The sequence below is a fragment of the Orycteropus afer genome, unplaced genomic scaffold (genome assembly GCF_000298275.1).
Source record: "Orycteropus afer afer isolate SDZICR_OR568_19922 unplaced genomic scaffold, OryAfe1.0 scaffold00221, whole genome shotgun sequence".
Classification (NCBI taxonomy): domain Eukaryota; kingdom Metazoa; phylum Chordata; class Mammalia; order Tubulidentata; family Orycteropodidae; genus Orycteropus; species Orycteropus afer.
In genome coordinates this window covers 1,553,101-1,568,562 of record NW_006921808.1, presented here as the reverse complement: position 1 = coordinate 1,568,562, position 15,462 = coordinate 1,553,101, and the positions used below count along the sequence as shown (strand labels likewise).

The 15,462-nt window shown below is 42.4% G+C and overlaps 3 protein-coding genes across 3 annotated transcripts in view; 2 read left to right on the top strand and 1 right to left on the bottom strand.

Annotated features, from left to right (window-relative positions):
* Positions 1-1,857, top strand: part of VPS26B (VPS26, retromer complex component B) — a 54,763-nt gene extending 52,906 nt beyond the window's left edge. Inside the window, exon 7 of the mRNA XM_007948729.2 lies at positions 1,840-1,857. Within this exon, the coding sequence (XP_007946920.2) occupies positions 1,840-1,857 (18 nt within the window). The remainder of the gene's footprint in view (positions 1-1,839) is intronic.
* THYN1 (thymocyte nuclear protein 1) lies at positions 237-5,491 on the bottom strand. The gene is made up of 7 exons (XM_007948728.2): positions 5,449-5,491; positions 3,207-3,388; positions 2,347-2,415; positions 1,894-1,986; positions 1,012-1,107; positions 644-794; positions 237-283 (listed from the first exon to the last, which is right to left on the bottom strand). The coding sequence occupies exons 1-7, from the start codon at positions 5,489-5,491 to the stop codon at positions 237-239; spliced, it is 681 nt and encodes a 226-aa protein (XP_007946919.1).
* Positions 5,492-6,203: 712 nt separating this feature from the next.
* The window catches only part of ACAD8 (acyl-CoA dehydrogenase family member 8), a 37,705-nt gene continuing 28,446 nt past the window's right edge, over positions 6,204-15,462 (top strand). Inside the window, exons 1-6 of the mRNA XM_042782029.1 lie at positions 6,204-6,312; positions 11,854-11,954; positions 12,378-12,547; positions 13,163-13,272; positions 13,632-13,708; positions 14,099-14,236. Coding sequence (XP_042637963.1) covers positions 6,204-6,312; positions 11,854-11,954; positions 12,378-12,547; positions 13,163-13,272; positions 13,632-13,708; positions 14,099-14,236 — 705 coding nt within the window. The remainder of the gene's footprint in view (positions 6,313-11,853; positions 11,955-12,377; positions 12,548-13,162; positions 13,273-13,631; positions 13,709-14,098; positions 14,237-15,462) is intronic.

Here is a 15,462-nt window from a genome sequence, read left to right as displayed (position 1 = left end):
CTGAAGGCAAAAAATTTACAATGCATTATTAAACTGTACCCAATGAGATTTTAAAAGAGTTCCAACTTTGATATTAATGTTTTATTGAAAAAAAAAAAAAAAGTACATAAAAACCACCTATACACACAACCCCAGGTAAACATAACATCCAAACCTCCTTGTACTTTATTTTGCCATATAAAACTCTGACTTCTGTGGAGATATATCTTGCCTGTTCCAGCAGTAGTGTCTTGGTTTTAACTTGGTTCCTTTTCCTCCAGGCTCAAAATGAAATCAAACTCTTCTACCAAAATGGGGAAGAAGAAAGGGAAGAATTAGATCTCATGTCTCCCTGTAAACAGGGATGTTATGCCAGACGTTCGTAGTGGGTACTTTACATGAAACTTAAAGATAATTCTCATGGTAACTCTAAGGCAGGTACTCATTAATATTTATAGAGTATCTTACTATCTGCCAAGTATTATCAGGTACTGGGCACACAGTAATGGATACCTCAAGACAAATTCTTTCTCTTAACGGATGTTACAGGTAAGGATTCTGATTCAGAAAGGTTAAATACTTGCCCTAGTTTAATTACCTAGTAAATGAAAATTCACAGGGTCATTCTGGGGTATGGTTGATAAGGAGAAAGGCCTGCTCTTACCTTGGGTCAGGGGCTGAACTGAGAGTCTCTGGCAAGTGAAGAGAGCCATGTCTTTTAAGGGACCGCCAGTGGCCTTATGAGCTTGGTAGTAGGTTTTGAGCTCGGCCAAGGGAATGAAACGTTTCATCATTCGAACAAACTGTACATCCACCTATATGACAACAATATGTAGGACAGAAACGTACTCAGCCAAACACTGCCCACCCTGTGTTTATGCTGCTTATAAGAGGCTCCCACAGCAGGGCCAGGACTCCATTCTGATCTCCAAAGTCAGGGTTTCCTCATCTTACATATTCACGACCCTCCTTCCTACCTGTCTTCATCCATCCCTCTCCTCTCACAAACTATAAAGAAGAGTTAGTTTTCACCATAGACCACTTAGGGTTGTCCTTTGTGCTGGACGGGTCGTAATGGGGATTGTTTTTCTCAAACTGTGTATGATCCGGGTAGGCTTCCTTCACAATCTGAAACCAAAACCAAAATTTCCAATCATCTTCCACAGTCAGCTGATAGAAATGTCCATGGGCAATTTTAAATGCAAATCAAACTTTCATTTCATACCCTGCACATTCTTAATCCATCTGCCTTGCTTTGGAGCCAGTAAGGGCTCCAAACCAAACCAAAACTAAACACACTGCCATCGAGTTGTTTCCAACTCATAGCGACCCCCATTGGGTTTCTGAGGCTGTAAATCTCTATGGAAGTACATCGCCCCGTCTTCCTTCTGAGGAGTGGCTGGTGGGTTTAAACTGCTTACCTTCCAGTTAGCAGTCAAGTGCCTTATCCACTATACTACCTCAGAGAGCTAGATATAGTACATAATCTAAGGCAAGCATAGGTAGCAAGTCAACCCTGTTTTTATAAGTCTTAAAAGCCTATTCTAAAACCATATGTTAATGGTTACTGTATGGTTGGAGCCAAGAATGGTGTTTATTTTATTCCACCTGCACAGTTAAATTATTTTATCCTGCAACTCTAATGACTTAAAGAAGCTACCACTAGGTCTATTTTTCAATGAGACCAAGGCTCAGAGATGGAGAGAAGTCTGTGCTAGTAGAGCCTAAAATGAAGGCCTGCCTTGTTCTAGTCTCACGTATGAGAAGGGCCAAGGCAATTTTTCCATTTTCCTGTGACAGGAGGCCTTGGGAAAGAGTGCTTTTTTGTTACTTCTTTAAACTGTGCCCCTTTATATCTAGATGAGTAAGCATTCCTGAAGGGAGAAGGGATTCAAGCAAAACCCTTCAACTCACCTTCATAAGTCCTGCAATGCCTGGCTCTTTGCAGTTGCTGTGGTAGAAGAAGACCTCTTCCTCCAGCTTCATGGCTCTAAGGAAATTCCGGGCCTGGCCCAGGGGAGAAGAAATGAGAACTGTCCTCCCCACCAGATGGGAAACACTAGCTTTTGGCACATATCAAATCAGTACTGATGAGTTTTTCTTATTTGAAACTTCTACCCATTTCACTGAAAAAGTCTGTCTCCTCTTCCAAGCTATTCATACTTGTACCAGGACATTGGCTAGAACACAGGCCATCTGCAAATACCATGCAGTCAGAATAACTGTTATGAAATACCTTTTTTAGGTTTGGGTTCTGGGAAAAAGGAATCTTTGCCAAAAAATTCTGTGACTGGGTTAAGTCATGATGATGAGATAGGCATTTAACCCCACACTGAGCCTTGGGTGTTCTGTTCCTTACACCTTTACCTGGTAGTTGCGAACACCATCCCAGCATGCTGTCTGATTGGGCTGTACTTTGAGATCCTCAATGGCGAACTACCAACAGGAAATGCAGTCATTCGTTAAATAATCCTTGGCCAACCAGCAAGCATGTATGAATGCAGACAGTTCCCTCCCTACACTGAGAGGTGCTATTGACTGTGGTAGGAATGAGTAGTTTATTGAGAAGTAGCTCCATAGAGCCACTTACATGTTGGACAAATATAAATAAACCATGTGTTACCCAGTTAGCCTTGCTAATAGAAGATTCCTTGAATGGATAATCCAGAAACTATAGTATTCTGCTGTATTTCACTTACCAAAGTATTATGTATTTTTTCTATCAATTCTATTTCTCTCAGGATTTTTTTTTAAAAATTGGCTTATGTACTTTACCTGAATGTGCACCAACTGTTAACAAGGAAACACCTGGAAGCATGGCAGGTAGTGAGAGGAGGACAACTTAAGATTGAAATGCTGCCTAGCCTGACGCCTGTTGTAAGTAAAGTTATACTGGAACATAACCATGCTCGCTCACTCACATATTGTCTATGGCTGATTGCTTGCTACAATGGCAGAGGTGAGTAGTTGGAACAGAGATGATCAGATCCGCAAGCCTAAAATATTTAATATATGGCTTATTACAAAAAACACTGCCAACTTCTGCCCTAAATAGAAGATTCAGAAAACATGTAGTTGATGGTAATAAATCCTGCTGATTTTATTCATTTTTATCTTTTCCCTACTCTTCAAAGATAAGAAGCTGATGGAAATCTTTCATGTTCCACATTAACCTCTCATTAAATAATAAACTTACGTTGGAATTGGACACATATACAAAGTCTCACCTTCACATCTACACCCTTCTCTAGTCGGCTCTCTGGCTCTGACTTCATCAGCCAGTGGCTGCCTGGATTCTTTCCATAATTCTTAGAGGCTAAAATCTTCTGAGGGCTGGGGTTCTCCATTTTAGCTGATGCCCCATCTGGGTTCTCAGTTTGGATACGTTTCCTTGATGGCCCTTTTTTGTCTGCAGTAGGTAAAGAAAAGACCTGTCATACCTCCTGAGAAGTAATGTTCCATTATAGGAAAAACATAAACTTTGGAGTCAAGCCTGGATTTAAATCCTGGATACATCAATTACTAGCTGTAGCACCTGAACTGCTGAACTTCAGTTTCTTATCTCTAAAAACAGAACAAGAATACCTACCTTACAAGGGATTTTCTAGATTATCCACTCAACAGGGTTGAGCATTACAGTTTGGCTTTTAAAGGTTCAGTAAGGGTCCTAACAGAGTGCCTCGCATATATTAAGTAGTACGTAAATGTCTTCCCTTCCTTCCCTCACTCTTTTGTACCTTTGCTGAGGTTAGTCTGTCCAGTGAGGAAAATGAGTACACATTCTATTGATTAGTTCAAATTCAATGAGGTAATACATGCAAAGGGCTCAGAATTATGCCTGGCATTACAAATAAATAATAAATATCAACCATTATCATCACCACCTCATGCTTCTTTCCTCCTTGTTCATTGTGCTTCTGCTACCCTGGCCTGCCTCTTTTCTGCTCCTTGAAGGTACCAAGAGAATTAAGGAAAAAGCATCATTTAGTATGTATAGATATAGCAAAGACATGATTTTATTCAAGACAAGGTGCTTGAAACAAAGTACGGACTCAACAGCAAATAGATGTTAAGTTCTAACTATATGACAAGCCCTATACTAAGCTCTAGGGAGCTCTGGTGGCATAATGTCAAAGGCATTTGACTGCTACCCAGAGGGCTAACAGTTCAAACCCACCAGCCACTCCTCAGAAGGAAGATTGGGCAATCTACTTCCATAGTGATACCGCCTTGGAAACTCAAGGAGGGGTCACTGTGAGTCAGATGCAACTTGACAGCAGTGTTTTTTTTTTTTTTTTTTGGTTTGTACTAAGCTGTATGTGTTACCCTAACCCTGACTCAGTTAATCTATACAACAACCTGAGATATTTCTATATCTGGAAAAGGTGCCCCAAAATACATTTCCAGTAAACAGAATCAAGATATGAGCTCAAGACCTGTGGCTCTGGTCAGTCTCAATCCACACTCAATGACTGTACTACATTGCCTCTGAACTGAGTCCAAGCTTATGTATCATTCGTTGTTAAATATCATTCATGTGTGCCTAGTACTCTGACCCTAACAAAGTTTCCAGCTTTCCTGTTGTTGTTGTTAATGTGCCGTCAAGTCAGACCCGACTCATAGCGACCCCTTCTTGGGTTTCCGAGGCAGTGTCACAACGGAAGTAGATTGCCCAACCTTCCTTCCGAGGAGTGGCTGGTGGGTTTGAACCACCAGCCTTCTGGTTAGCAGTCAAGTGCCTTAGGCACTATGCTACCAGAGCTCCTTCCAAATTTCCTAGTGCTCCCTAAGAGGTAACAGACACTATAAACACCATTAAAAAAAACAAACCACTGCAATTGGGTTGTGTCCGACTCATAGCAACCCCTCCTTGGGTTTCCAAGACGGTATCACTATGGAAGCAGATTGCCCAACCTTCCTTCCTAGGACTGTTGTTAGATAACTTACGTTGTTGCCTTCCAAAGCTTTGTTCTGGCTCTTTATCCACTTACTGATCTATCCATCCTTGTCAAATACAAGAATGGCATCACCTTTTCTGTGAAAAGCCTTCCTGCTTTATAAGGCTAGATCCAAATTCCTCTTTCCAAGGCCGCCTGTGATGCCTCCTTCCTCTCAGACCCCAACAATTCAGATTACTGGATGCTTTAACCTGTGTCTGTCTGCATTTTTTCCTGAAAGAAGGAATCCTATATTCTTTACCTTCGCATTTGCCACTCTGTATTGCAAGATTTCTTTTGTTTTTGCTCAACAAATAGCTGTTGCTCAAGTAAACAAGTAGAAGGGTCTCAGGGCACTGGTTTGTTGGGGAAGACTAAAGAAAAAAAATGGAGGGTGATTAGGAATGACGGAATGAAAAATCTACAAAAAATTTTTCCCCACAAATAAGGAGTATTAAGTGAACAGTATCCTACAAGTTCTAGAGAAACGATTTTTATGAAGCTGCCTTTTTGCAGCCTGGGTTCAGCTCACCTGTCCCAGTAGTCCCAGCCAGCCTCTTCCGGGTTTGGGGCATGGTCGTCTTGGGGGGCTGAGGTGAGAGTGATTCTACAATCAACCGTGAGATAGAAGAGGTAACTCTACGATCCCAGAAAACATCGCAGAGTAAGATACAAACAATGCAACCAGGAACTAGAAGCTCTCAGACTCGAAGGTATTTGGCCAAAAATAAAGCCAATTGCTTTTTAGCGCCTAAAATCCACCCTTCCCCATTACCTCCGCCCCATCTCCGTCTTGCATAACATGCTCCCAAAGTCTCCTGTTCTTTTCTTTATGCCGCTTCCATAAATCACTGCACAACCCCCAGACTCCATAAAACGCACCCTAACCCACTTACCAAGGCGCCAGAGGCCCGTCACCGCCCCGCTTTTGTTGTTGTTGTTGTTATGTGCCGTCGAGTGGCCCCGACTCATATCGACCCCTCCTTGGGTTTCCGAGGCAGTATCACTACGGAAGTAGGATTGCCCAACCTTCCTTCCGAGGAGTGGCTGGTGGGCCCCGCTTTTAGTGACCGTCATTCTTGCGCCGAGGGCCCCGGGATTTCTGGGAGTTGTAGTCTCCGCATTGTACAATGACTCACCTGTACCCCAGGAAGAGGGACAGAGTTGGACTACAATTCCCAGGACGCAGTGGAGGCTTCGGGCCGCAGCTACAGGCCTATTGCTGCCGGAGTAGAGGCCCGAAGGTCTATGGTGCAGACACTTTGGTGGGGTTGCGTACCTGGTACCATGTTGCAAAGCGTCGGCCGCCGCCTCACAGTGCAGCTTACCTGCCTGCTCCGCGTGACCTGGGCGCCTACCCAGAGGATCCACAGGGAACTAGTTTCCTGCATCGACCGTAAGGCTCGCCCCGGGTTGTGCGGGCCCGTGGTCCTGCGTCCGCTAAGCAGGATCCTCCGCGCAGCTTCTTTGCCCAGTTCTAGGTGGTCACCTTTGCCCGCTCTCACTGCCCCTTGTCTCAGTCTTGAGCCCCGTTTGCCCTCGCAGCCTCTCTCGCTTCCACGACCCTCCGCGCTTAAAGAAAGAAGTGTCTTTTGGATGATGACACAACGCCGCCCTAGTGCCTGAGCCCCGTCTCTCGGGCATCCACATAGCGACCTATCTAGAAGAGCTGGCACTGGTCTCCGAACTGGGGGGTGGGAGGAAGGAGGGGCTTAAGATAAATAGAGATGTGAAAATACTTGGGTGTTGTATAGATTGATGTTTGTTACCGGTGCTATTCATTAATTGTTCAGATCTTTTAGGAACCGTTTCGGATATCTCGTTTCTGTACCTTTCTTGTTTTTCAGATAAGGAAATGGATGGATGCTTAGAGAGGTAAAGGCTGTTCTTTTGAATCTCAAAAATAATTGATTTAAGACACATATACACTAATAACTGCCACACTGGCATAGCAAAGAAAACTCATTCCTAAAGGGAAGTATAACCGCAGGTAGAGGGGTTAGGACTTACTACACATGTTCTTGGGGGACACAGTTCAATACATAACATTCTATCCTTTGTTGTTGTTGTTACGTGCTGTCCAGTGGAACCCGACTCACAGGGACCCGACTCATAGCGACCCAACTCATAGCGACCCCTCCTTGGGTTTCCCAGGCAGTATCACTACGGAAGTAGATTGCCCAACCTTCCTTCCGAAGAGTGGCTGGTGGGTTTGAACCGCCAGCCTTCGGGTTAGCAGTCAAGTGCCTTAGGCACTATGCCACCAGAGCTCTATCCTTTGGTTCCCCAAAATTCGTACCTTCCCACATGTAAAATATATTCCACCACATTATCCCAAAAGTCTTAAATGAACTCCAAGTCCAAAATCTCATTTTCTGGATAATCTAAATGAAATACGGGTAAGACTAGGCATATTCCATTCTGGGGCAAATATCCTCTTTTATGAACCTGTGAAATCTAAAATATAAGTTGTCTGTTTCCAAAGTACAATGGTGAAACAGGCACAAGGTAGACATCTCCGTTATAGATGGGAGAAACTGCAAAGAAAGAAGGGATAACCATCATAAAGCAAGTCTAAAACTCAGAAGAACAAATTATGTTAGCTCTCAAGGGTTGAAAATAATCCTGTGTTCTCTGAGACCATCTGGGCATTAGCCCTGACCTCTATACTTGGTATTGGCAATACTCTGGATTCTGGGTATAGGCATCTAGACCTGGGATGAAGCCCCCACCTTCCAGGCCAACTGCTAAAGAAATATTGCCCCTTCAGCTTTAAGTGGCCTACTCCTCCTATTCCATCTGAGTGGCAGCCTTAGCCCTGATAGTCTCTGTTCTCCTGCCTCTTGGGCATGTCACCCCTACAAGGTCAGCTTTGGATATTGGCCACATTCTCTTTGCCTGCCTGAACAACAACCCCACACTCCAGACCCAGTTGGTAAAGGTCTGACTCTTTGAAACCTAGGAAGCTGTGGTTCCACACTTTGAAATGCAGAAGGCTGTGATTCTACCCTTTGAAACTGAGGCAGCACTGCCCCTTTCAACAGTTCTGCTGATGGCCAAGCTGCTCCAGGGATGGTCCTTTTCTTGGAGGACAACAGATGTTTGGCCTGCTTCCTGCCTATAGAATTGTACAAGACAGGTTCCTTCCTTTTGCCTTTTCTTTGTCTCCTTCAGGCTAAGCTGATGGTTTCTCTGCTGTAGTTGGTTAGATCCATCATCTTAATTTCTTTAACAAAAGATTGCATAACCACATCCTTGTTGAAAGTTCTTTGGCATATGTCTAAATCTTTAAGTTATGTTTTGCTCAGTTCATTTTTAAGTCCATTTCTTTTCTCTTGTTTTTTACCATATGCAGCAAGGAGAAACCATGCTGCTCCTTTAAGATCTTGCTTACAAATCTCCTAGCCAAGTATTAAAATTCATCACTTACAAGTTCTACCTTCCACCAAACATTTGAACATAATTCAGACAAGTTGTTTGCTACTCTGTAAAAAGCATTTCCCTTCTTCCATTGTCCAGTCATGTGTTCATCATTTTCTTTTAAAGCCTCACCAGAAGCACATTTAACATGTCTAGCAACATTCTGTTGATGGTGCTTGTCTTAGTTACCTAGAACTGCTATAACAGAAATACCACAAGAGCATGGCTTTAACAAACAGAAATGGACAGTCTTCATGTGGCTTGGCCTCTCTTCCCACATCTCTGCTTCCCTTGCTTATTTAATCTCTTATATCTCAAGAGAGATTGACTCAAGACATACCCTACTCTAATCCTGCCTATTAACATAACAAAGACAGCACATCCCCAGATGGTATTATAACTAAGGCATAGAGATTAGGATTTATAAAACTTATTTTTGGGGGACACAATTCAGTCTATAATAGTGCCATATGTATTCTCTAAAATGATGTAGAATTGATCTGTGGCTCTCCTCACATCCTTTTGAGCTCTCACCAGAATTACCATTGACATCTTTAATTCTACCAACTGGCTTTTCAAGGTAATCTAGGTTTTTACTATTAGACACCTTAAAATTCTTCCAGCTTCCACGCAATTACTCAATTCCAAAACCACTTACACATTTTAGCTATTTGTTAGAGCATCACCCCACTTTCCAGTACCAAATTCTGCCTTAGTATTCTATTGCTGCTATAACAAATACCACAAGCATCTTTAACAAATTAATTTTCTCACAGATTAGGAAGCTAGAAGTCAGAATTCAGTGAATAGGCTCTAAGGGAAGGCTCTCTCTGTGTGTGCTTTCTAGGGGAAGGTCCTTGGTGACCGTAGGGCTTGTATCTTCCCCGTTTCTGCTTGTTTGCTTAATCTGTTCTTTTGTATCTCAAAAGAAATTGATTTAAGACAAACCCTATATTAATACAGCCACACTGACATGAAGAAAGCCCACTCCCAAATGGGACTCTAACCACAGGTAGAGGGGTTAGGATTTATAACACCTTTTGGGGGAACACAAACAGAAGGTAACAGGCTTTGCATTTTGTCTTTCCCCTTTGCGTTTTCAGAGCCACCATAGTAATTCAGGGTGTCACTGTTTCTCCAAGTATAGACAGACACTTCTTTATTTTTTTTTTCTTAGCATACCTTGGACAGGTGATCCTTACAAAATGAACATACTAAGAGACAACAAAAGAGAGAGAAATGGAAGCTGCATTAATGTGATTAGTCCTGTACAGGTTACAGATCCCACTGCTGTTTCCAGCTCCCAGAATTTGTGGTCCTATCTTGTTTGAATTCTCTGTGCCAGCCTTTGCCAAGAGAAAATTGCCTTTCACAGGAACTTTGACTAGGTTCCTGACATTTAACTTCTGTCCAGTATCTAGCTGTAACTCTTCATTCCCTAGTAAAACATAGAAAGTGTTTCATTAGTTACTTAACTGGCTAATTGACATGCAGCTCTGCTTTCCAATTCAGTCGTACCTCACTATGCAATCTTTAAAAAGTATGTAAAAATTCTGTATGTAGGCTGCTGGAGGAGCTGGCTACTTAAAGAAAATCTGTAAAGTAATGATTGTTGTTGTTGTTGTTATGTGCCTTTAAGTTGGACCTGACTCATAACGACCCCTCCTTGGGTTCCCAAGGCATTATCACTATGGCAGTAGATTGCCCCATCTTCCTTCCGAGGAGTGGCTGGTGGGTTTGAACCGCCAGCCTTCTGGTTAGCAGTCAAGTGCCTTAGCCACTATGCTACCAGAGTTCCCATTTAAAAAGTAATGGTACTGAGAATTAAATATATATGTGTGTGTGTGTGTGTGTGTGTGTGTGTGTGTGTGTGTGTGTGTGTATATATATATATATATATATATGTAGTATGTAGTTTTTTTCACCTGAAGTTCATACCATCTCAGTTGGTCTTCTAAATGAATGTATTGGTCAAGACACTATGGATATAAAAACATATACTTAAGTAGGATAGAATGACATGAATACAAAAAAAAAAAAAAATTAGGACAGCCTGAAAGGAAAAAATGTTTACCACATTTTGAGGGTCAGTGGGAGCTCTGGTGGCATAGTGCCTAAGGCATTTGACTGCTAACTAGAAGGCTGGCGATTCAAACCCACCAGCCGCTCCTCGGAAGAAAGACTGGGCAATCTATTTCTGTAGAGATACCGCCACGGAAACCCGAGGAAGGGTTGCTGTGAGTCGGGATTAATTCATCAGCAGTGAGTTTGGGTTTTTTGTTTTGTTTTTTGGTGTATTTATTATTTTTTTTTTATGTGGATTTATGAAGAGGAATAGATAAAGAAGTATATTGAAGATAAATGAGGTCACCCAATGCAGTTGGGAATAGAGATGGGAATAACATTTGACCAGTATCTTTACACCCTACATGTCCCACTATGCTCTCTGTGTCTGTGTCCTGTTTGTATCTCCCTTCTGCTTCATTCTTCTCATGACTTCTCAGACTCTCATTGTCTGTCTGGATCTCAACTATATTTTACTAAGTACCTAGAGTAGAGATTCTGGTAGCATAGTGCCTAAGGCACTTGACTGCTAACCAGAAGCCTGGTGGTTGAAACCCACCAGCCGCTCCTCGGAAGGAAGATGGGGCAATCTACCTCCATAGTGATACTGCCTCTGAAACCCAAGGAGGGGTTGCTCTGAGTCAGGTCCAACTCGACAGCACGTAACGACAACAGAATAGAGATGTCTAAGAAGTAGCCATATACTGACTTGGGTTGATTTGGGTATGTGTCAGAACGGTCCTTCTCCATCAAAGACGATGACTAATGAGCAAGGCCTTCCTCTCTGTGTTAAAGGCTGTACTGTGTATGGTAGATGCTGTGACCAGATATCTTAGTTATCTAGTGCTGCTGTAATACAAATACTTTAAGAGCATGACTTTAACAAACAGAAGTTTACATTCTCATAGTTTAGGAGGCTAAAAGTTCCAATTTAGAGCCCCATCTCTGTTGTTGTTGTTATGCTGTCAAGTCGGACCCAACTCATAGCGACACCTCCTTGGGTTTCCGAAGTGGTATCACTATGGAGGTAGATTGCCCAATCTTCCTTCTGACGAGTGGCTGGTGGGTTTGAACCACCAGCCTTCTGGTTAGCAGTCAAGTGCCTTAGGCACTATGCTACCAGAGCTCCTGCTCCAGCTCTATTTCTGTAGAGATACCGAAATTTTTCTCTCTCTGTTGACTCTGGTTCCTTGGAGAGCTCTCTGTGTCTTGGTATCTATCTTATACCCTGTCTATCTTCTGCTCCCTTGCTTGTTTAATCTCTTTTATATCTCAAAAGAGATTGACTAAAGATACACCCTACACTAATCCTGTCTGATTCACATAACAAAGACAGCCCATTCCCAAATGGAATTATAACCATAGGCATAACACCAAGTCATGGTACTTCTTGTTTGTGGTACTCTTCCCTAGCCCCTGGCCTAGAATTGAGTATATGCAATCTTGCCTTCAGCTTCTGTGGGACTAAGTGAAGAACAGAAAGAGTTTCAGAAAGTGGCCTTTGACTTTGCTACCCGAGAGATGGCTCCAAATATGGCAGAGTGGGACCAAAAGGTAGGAATTATACTTGTGGCAAATGCCTCATGCATTGACCCGTATCTTTATATGATCCTCACTGCTCAGTGTTCTCTGCATTGCAACTCTGATTACAGTAGTTCTGATGATGAGGTGATTACTTTCATAGAAGGCATCCTCATGCTCTTGTATTATCTTTTTTCTAAAATTGAACAAGGATCTAGACATAGTTAAGCCAAGGTTGCTCTGTAGATAATAAAAAGAAGCTTTTTAATGCCAGAAAACCAGTCCTTATGGAACACGTTTTATCCCACATAATTCTAAGATGACAAGCACATTAAAAGAATTAAAAGAATCCCTGCCCTCCCAGATGCAAACATCCTAAATTCCTTCCATACACCCTCCCAAGAAAATTCCATTTATGGATCAATTACTGATGAGCCTGCTGTCTTTTGTGCACAGGAGCTGTTCCCAGTGGATGTGATGCGGAAAGCAGCCCAGCTAGGCTTTGGTGGGGTCTACATACGAACAGATGTGGGTGGGTCTGGACTATCACGGCTTGATACTTCAATCATCTTTGAAGCCTTGGCTACCGGCTGCACCAGCACCACAGCCTACATAAGCATCCACAAGTGAGTGCCCAAGCTTGGAGAACTTGATGAAATACTCCCCAGGCTTGATTGGAAGCTTTGACGTTCATAAGGAAAAGATGTATCTTTTTAGGCTGATTGCTCTTGAGGAACTAGACTGGTAAACTACACAATAAGTCTACTATGCTATTAGACTTGATAATGTCGTCTTGTTCATTGCTTAGAGAATCGGATTTGCCAGACTTCTCCCAAATACTGGATTGAGCTGGTGCCAACAGACTTCCCAGAAAGTGGTCAGGGCACTGTTAGACTTACCCTCCACCCAGAGATGAAACCTCCAGTAATTGAGGGAAACAACAGAAAGTACATATAACTCTGAGTATCAGGGAGTTCTCAACCTACTTGAGAGTGGCATCAATATTCAGGTGAGAAATTCCTTAGCCCTGGCTATCCCTGGGTAGCACACATCCTAGGAATATTTTTAAGCAGTACTTCCCTTTAAAGTTGAATCTTCTTAATCGTGATTATTTTCCCTTCTTACTTTTCTGCTTCACTGTACTTTGCTGCCCTTTGTTCTCTTTTTTGCCCAAAATTTCTTTTCCTTTTCCATCTTCATTCCTGACAGTTATCCTTTTTTCCTATTGGTGTACCTGTCAGCATGTGCGTCTGGATGATTGACACATTTGGAAATGAGGAGCAGAGGCACACATTCTGCCCTCCACTCTGCACCATGGAGAAGTTTGCTTCCTACTGCCTCACTGAACCAGGTGGGTGTGCCATCCCCCAGGTAAGAGTTAGGAGAAAGATATGGCACCAAGAACTGCTTCTCAGCCTACTGACCATCGCTTATCAAGAAAGTTGGTCCTGGGGTAAAGGACTATGCACTCTGAGGTGACAACACTCAGGTTTGTGAATCAGGGTCTCCTAGCTCCCTGCAAAGCAACATGTGGAGAGATGGGAAGTGGTCTGATTGGTATAGGCAGTTTTCACCAAGTGTAAGATGTTCCTTTATCAGTCTGGATCTGAAAAAACTGAACCATCTGCATGGTAAGATTTCCTGGAAAAAGGAACTGGGGCTCCCTTGACTTCACTGACCCTTTCTACCTGCTTTGTTTCTCTGCCTCAGAAAGTGGAAGTGATGCTGCATCCCTTTTGACCTCAGCTAAACGACAAGGAGATCATTACATCCTTAATGGTTCCAAGGTACCAAAGTATGGTATACTTTTCTCCTAGAACTTCTAGGTTACTCCCATCTTCCCTTAAAAGCCCCCTGGCTCCTTGGCCTCTACAAGTTAGTATTCCCATAGGATTTTTACATCTGACACATTTCTATTTATTCACCTCTTTGGTTTTTATCTCTTTTGATCTGATTCCAGGTGATTGCTTTCATTTTTGTCTGTCCTATTCATACTCTCCTCAACTAGATGCCTAATTTCCTAGAGTCAATGCAGCTACTTTTTATCCCTTCTCAGTCCTTCTGTGCATTTATATCTCTTCATACTGTGTTGTTGGAGGACCACATGGATTTCCCAGGATTTAGTCTCCAAGAATGCAAGCATCTCCTTAACCCTGTGCACTCCTCCAATCCCTCAGGCCTTCATTAGTGGTGCTGGTGAGTCGGACATCTATGTGGTCATGTGTCGAACCGGAGGACCCGGCCCCAAAGGCATCTCATGTATAGTTGTTGAGAAAGGGACCCCTGGCCTCAGCTTTGGCAAGAAAGAGAAAAAGGTGAGTGACTTCTGAATGGGAAACAATTCAAGTTATGAGACTTTGCCACCTGCTAGAGCAGCCCCTGCCCTTTTCTGAGAAATAGGTTCTTAGACTTGCTAACCTGCCTCTGAGGCCACTGCTTCTATTAAAATTGTTCACAGGAGAATATGAAATAAAATAGAGCATTGTTAAAGAAACACGATACCATGGTAAAGTGGCAAAGTTTGCCAGTAAGTTCCTTAAGCAGCCTGTTTCATTCTAAAGTGTTCCTCTGCCATCTCTCCTATCTCAGCTTTTGGCCTATATTTCTTATCAGCTTCTTATTTTGGTGAGCTCTGTTATCCCAGGAAGAGGTACTTGCAGAAGATCTAGTGTTGAACCGAAGTCTCAAGAATGAAAAGTATGTCAGCCATTTTCTTACAATAAAAATAAAATAAAACTTGGTGGAAATGTTTATATTTCAATAATAAAAGAGAGGCAGTGTTTCCTTAGGTACCTTGAGAAATAAGACATCTTAAGATTAGGAAATTCTATAGCCAGAACATGAACAGTAGAACCATGATAATGTAACTGTAGTTTGTGATGGGGTGAAACCTATTCAAATTGTTTAGGCCCATTGAGCAGAATAGTCATTTATCTCAAATTTGCAATGTTAGAGTTAGGACTTTTATAGATATGTCAGGTACTAAAATGACCAATAAGTATACTTCTCACACAGCTCTTAGGGTTTTCATATTTCTCTGCATGAGGATCCTGACCCTTTTGTAACTTGCAAGGAATTGTGAGTCTTACTGCCCCCTCTTCTTTTATATCATGTTTTTGTCGTTCTTGTTATGTGCCGTCAAGTCAGACCTGACTCATAGCGACCCCTCCTTAGGTTTCTGAGGTGGTATCACTACGGAAGTAGATTGCCCAACCTTCCCTCCGAGGAATGGCTGGTGGTTTTGAACCACCTTTTGGTTAGCAGTTGAGTGCCTTAAGCACTATGCTACCAGAGTATTTACTAGTTACCTACTATTGCAAGGCCTTATGCTAGATCCTGGGGGGATACAAAATTACAAGAATCACTCCTTGCCATGATTGAGATCATAAGACATACAGTGTTTTATGTGGTCTATTTGGAATTATAAGACGTATACTGTTGTAGTCAGATCATCTCATAGTTTACAGGATCAAGTTATACTGACTCATATGTTTGAATTTATAAAAATAGTAATGATTATTTAAATTAATATATGTAGTAT